This window comes from Anneissia japonica, unplaced genomic scaffold (genome assembly GCF_011630105.1).
Source record: "Anneissia japonica isolate Jap-2015-1 unplaced genomic scaffold, ASM1163010v1 scaffold1231_len1163931_cov198, whole genome shotgun sequence".
Lineage (NCBI taxonomy): Eukaryota > Metazoa > Echinodermata > Crinoidea > Comatulida > Comatulidae > Anneissia > Anneissia japonica.
Window position 1 is genome coordinate 1,034,293 of NW_022728604.1, and position 4,228 is coordinate 1,038,520.

Genomic DNA, 4,228 nt, shown 5'->3' on the forward strand with positions numbered 1-4,228 from the left:
TCTAGATACGCCACTGCAGAGAATCGACAGGTCTCGTCCGAAATGAACATATCCTGGATCCAATCCGATATTTTTTAAATTATTTATATGCGTTCGCGTCTATTTAATTTGCTAATTGCTAATGTCAAAAAATCATTAAAAATAAAAGTTTGAAATAAACTTGCTCATTCTGCAATTAACATACAGATTATTAACTCGTGCATAGAAATTATTGAATTTATAAAATGTGTACCCTGATTTTTAAACCAAAAAAATATCATAAAAATATAAAACACTTTCAGTGACTGGAAGCGTTTCTATAATTTTTCGCTGTAAACTGATGGGTAGACATTTTTTAAAAACACTAATTTATATGTTCAGGTTGATAACTTTTATGTCACTTCAAAATGGGCAAGATAATTTTAAAAAATATTTTTATGATTTTTTTTTATATTTAGCATGGGACATAGGCTACATCTTTAATACAATACATTAAATAGGCCTATACCGATGTGTTTGTATTACAACGAATTTCGTCTTCATCACATTTTAAAATAATTTCATGTACTATGCATATGAACTATGAATGTAGAATCGTTGTCCCAATGAAATGTTTCAAACATAACTTTAGTTTCCGCCGGCTTGGTTCTTGGCAAAAATATAGAAAAAAATGTTACTCACACAATCAGCTTGGCGTGGTATTAAAAATAATAAAATACATATTTCTAAGCAGTTCTTTACACTGGACAGAATTCTTGCAGACGCCATAAGGCCTCTTCTGTTCAATATAAACGGATTATTCTAAACAGTTTCCCTCAATATTTCATACTTCCTAAAATGGTCAAAAAGTTTTCACCAAAACAGTGATTCTAGTGCGAACATCGACCTCGGAGTGCCTATGATTAACCAGATGCGGATTTGATAGTGGGTGTAACTTAAATAATAGTTTTCTAAAGAAGAGAAGAAGGCCTACTTATAATAATGTTGCTATACCGTAGCCACAAATACCAGGGGAGGCCCTTGCATTGAATTGCATATTTGAACAATTGTCCCACAGTTTTCAGTTTGGTAAAATAGGTAAACAGAGAAGCTCAACAAAATCATCATCAAGTAGGTTACTGGAATTTAATTGACCTTTTTGCTAAGCCCTGCCCCTTAGATATTGTTGGTAAGGTATACACAACGTGTGTGCGTTTGTGGGACATATGATGTGTGTTTGTAGGACACGCGCATATTCCTGGCCCTGTTCTCATTGGTCAGTTGTTAAGTTTGATTGATACTCCGGAATGTCTATTTCAGGTTGCTATGAAATAAGATGACGTTAGTCGTGGGTGGGGTTATATAATTACAAGCATACTTTTATCGTTTATTAAGTTTAATTGAACTTGTCTGAATAAATAAATGAAAGAAAAAATAAAATGAAATATAATTACGGTATATGAATCTATCAAATCGTAGGCCCTACCTCCTCGTACTATAATAAACTTTAAAAAAGTTATTAATTGCTTACTTTGTATTTTCATTGAAAAGTACTTTTTTGATAGGTAAAACTTATGTTATGGAAGTTATTAATTTTTACTAGATTATTTTGGCTGGCAGTATGTAATATCATGAAAATACAGGCGCTACCAAGCCTCGTACGCTACCATATAAACTGCAGAGGGAGACAGACTAGTGGAACTAACAATAAAATGTATTACTGATAATGCAACGTACAATTCCTTAAGACTACCGCATCAACTGTAATATAATCTTGTCTGGGCCTTTAATTTTTCCTCAGACCTATGTAAGATTAATAAATTATTAACGTACAATATGAATAACAACTTTTCTCAAATTAGAACTCATTCTGAACTTTAATTTAAAAAAAAAAAAAAACACAACTTAAATATTTTGACATTCACAAGATCTAAATTTTATCCTAATATGACCAAAACAAACTTTGCCCAACCATGTTCGATCTATTAAAGAAAATGTCTTACTTCTCATTACGTAGGAATACCGGTACCTTTGAAAATGTTAATATTCCTTTTACTCGTCTACTAAGCTCTGGTTTTTTCCTCTTACAGTTTCATGTCCTCGTTTGCGGAAAAATATTCAATATCAACCTTAAAAAATGCTCTTCTTTTTCGCCCTTTCGTAAGAAACTAAAACTTCATTACATTATTTTATTAAAGTGCGTCATAATTTAAATTGATTGCATTTTTTGGTTGTGTTATTATTTTATTTATTTTCTTACTCGTTTACTTTATTAATTTATTATTGATTTTCGTAATTTTATTTTTCATGTATGTGTACATGTACATTTGTATGTTTATTCATATTTCTTGCAAAACGTTTTTAATGTTCGAAATTAAAAGAAATGCCCTTTTTTCTTGTTTTGATCTTTATTATACGGTCTGTTATTATTATTCTCATTTACTGTTAATTTCTATAATATTACCGTAATTAAAAAATAAACTCTGCATTGCCCAAGAAACAGTTTACTCCTGTTGTGGCCTATAGTACAGTACATAATTGTAGTTAAGTCATTTGGCCCTTTAAAAATATTCGTTCGCAGCTTTGGAGTTTGCTCCCAGCTGATCTGTGGTATATCATTATCACTTGTCCTTCAGTCATTTTTGACTCAACTAAAACCTATTTTTGTGAATTTTCACTTCTTTCTTTTATGGGATTCTTCTGCAGCTATTTTTCAATTAAACTTTTAATTTTAATAGCACTTTATATGTTTTATTGCAGCATCATCATCATCATCATCATCATCATCATCATCATCATCATCATCATCATCATCATCATCATCATCATCATCATCATCATCATCATCATCATTATTATTATTATTATTATTATTATTATTATTATTATTATTATTATTATGCGTAAGTATATATAATATAAACTGTATTATAATTACGATGATCTGTAGGCTTAATACAATTATTAATTAAATATTATTTACACAGGCAACATAAACACTATTTTTAATGAGAATCAGAATAATTATGAGAAAACCAATATCATAATAATTAAATTTTAGGCCTATCAGCAGATGTCATTTATCACCGTTACCAGGTCATCAGGAAGAAGGCATATAATATTATTATCTGTAGATTTATTATGTTTGTTTTAATGAAAGACAGCCATGTATGATATACATACAATAACCGAAAGGTAAACTGATTAATATCAGATAAGAGAGTACAATACACACTCCAAGTACCGAAATGCACGCCATCGTGTCGGAATTCAATATTTCGACATTATTTCATCATCATACATACAATGCTATTTGTAATTAATTACATTCATAAAAATGAAGAATTTGCACATCAGATGTGCTATTTTCCGACTGATATTGCAACAAAAGGACAAAAATTCTTTGTCCTTTTATTGCAATATCAGTCGGAAAATAGATTACATTATTTCCATTCCGTTAATTGCCTAATTTTCTTCATGCATTTCTGTTGAAGTAAAGCGCAGGTACTCGTCATTATGCCGGTTGACTTCAACATATTCTTATTAATAGTAGATAAGTGGACTTGGGCGAAAAAGAATGATAATCAGCCTATGGTGGTTGTGATGATGATGCTGCTGATGATGATGTTGATATTGACGATGATGACAATGACGATAATGCAATAATGATAATAATGATGATAATGATATTGTTGATAAAGATGACATCTGTAACCATAATCACAATCGCAATCGTCAAAATCACACTCGCCAATTCAATAACATGATAATACAGTACAAATATTAATTTGAAAAGAACTTTAAATGACTAACTAAAAAGACTCAGCATCAAAAATATAAGCAGTACATTTTATAGGAAATTAGATAATTGGAATATAACGATTGGAAAGAAGATCTTGTTTATGCTCACCTTTGACCCACCATTGATGAAATGTGACAAGGTGATTGAAATAGAATTTGTTGTTGCAAAAATACATACAGTCTACGACGAAGAATGATATTGGCTTAGTTTTTCAAAATAAGGCCTACTTATCAAAGAAATTCATGGAGAAAAAAAAATCAGACGTCGAAAATGATTAGTACTATTGCTTTTTATAAATATCTTCTAGAAACTAAAGTAATGCTGACCGTAATCTTTCCTGGTATTGATAAAGTTCTGTGTTTATAGCAAATATTGGGTGGACGACAGAAGCATCCAATGAGCATCTTCTGTGAAACTTCATATTTAAGGTAATCTCTACGGTGCTACGTCGTTATGGCTCTAGGGTAT

The 4,228-nt window shown here is 30.6% G+C and overlaps 1 protein-coding gene across 1 annotated transcript in view; it reads right to left on the reverse strand.

The window, feature by feature from the left end:
* LOC117114395 (CUB and sushi domain-containing protein 3-like) overlaps positions 1–778 on the reverse strand; it is an 18,233-nt gene extending 17,455 nt beyond the window's left edge. The window contains exon 1 of the mRNA XM_033258053.1: positions 661–778. Coding sequence (XP_033113944.1) covers positions 661–747 — 87 coding nt within the window. The 5' untranslated portion in view covers positions 748–778. The remainder of the gene's footprint in view (positions 1–660) is intronic.
* Between the last annotated feature and the right edge of the window lie 3,450 nt (positions 779–4,228).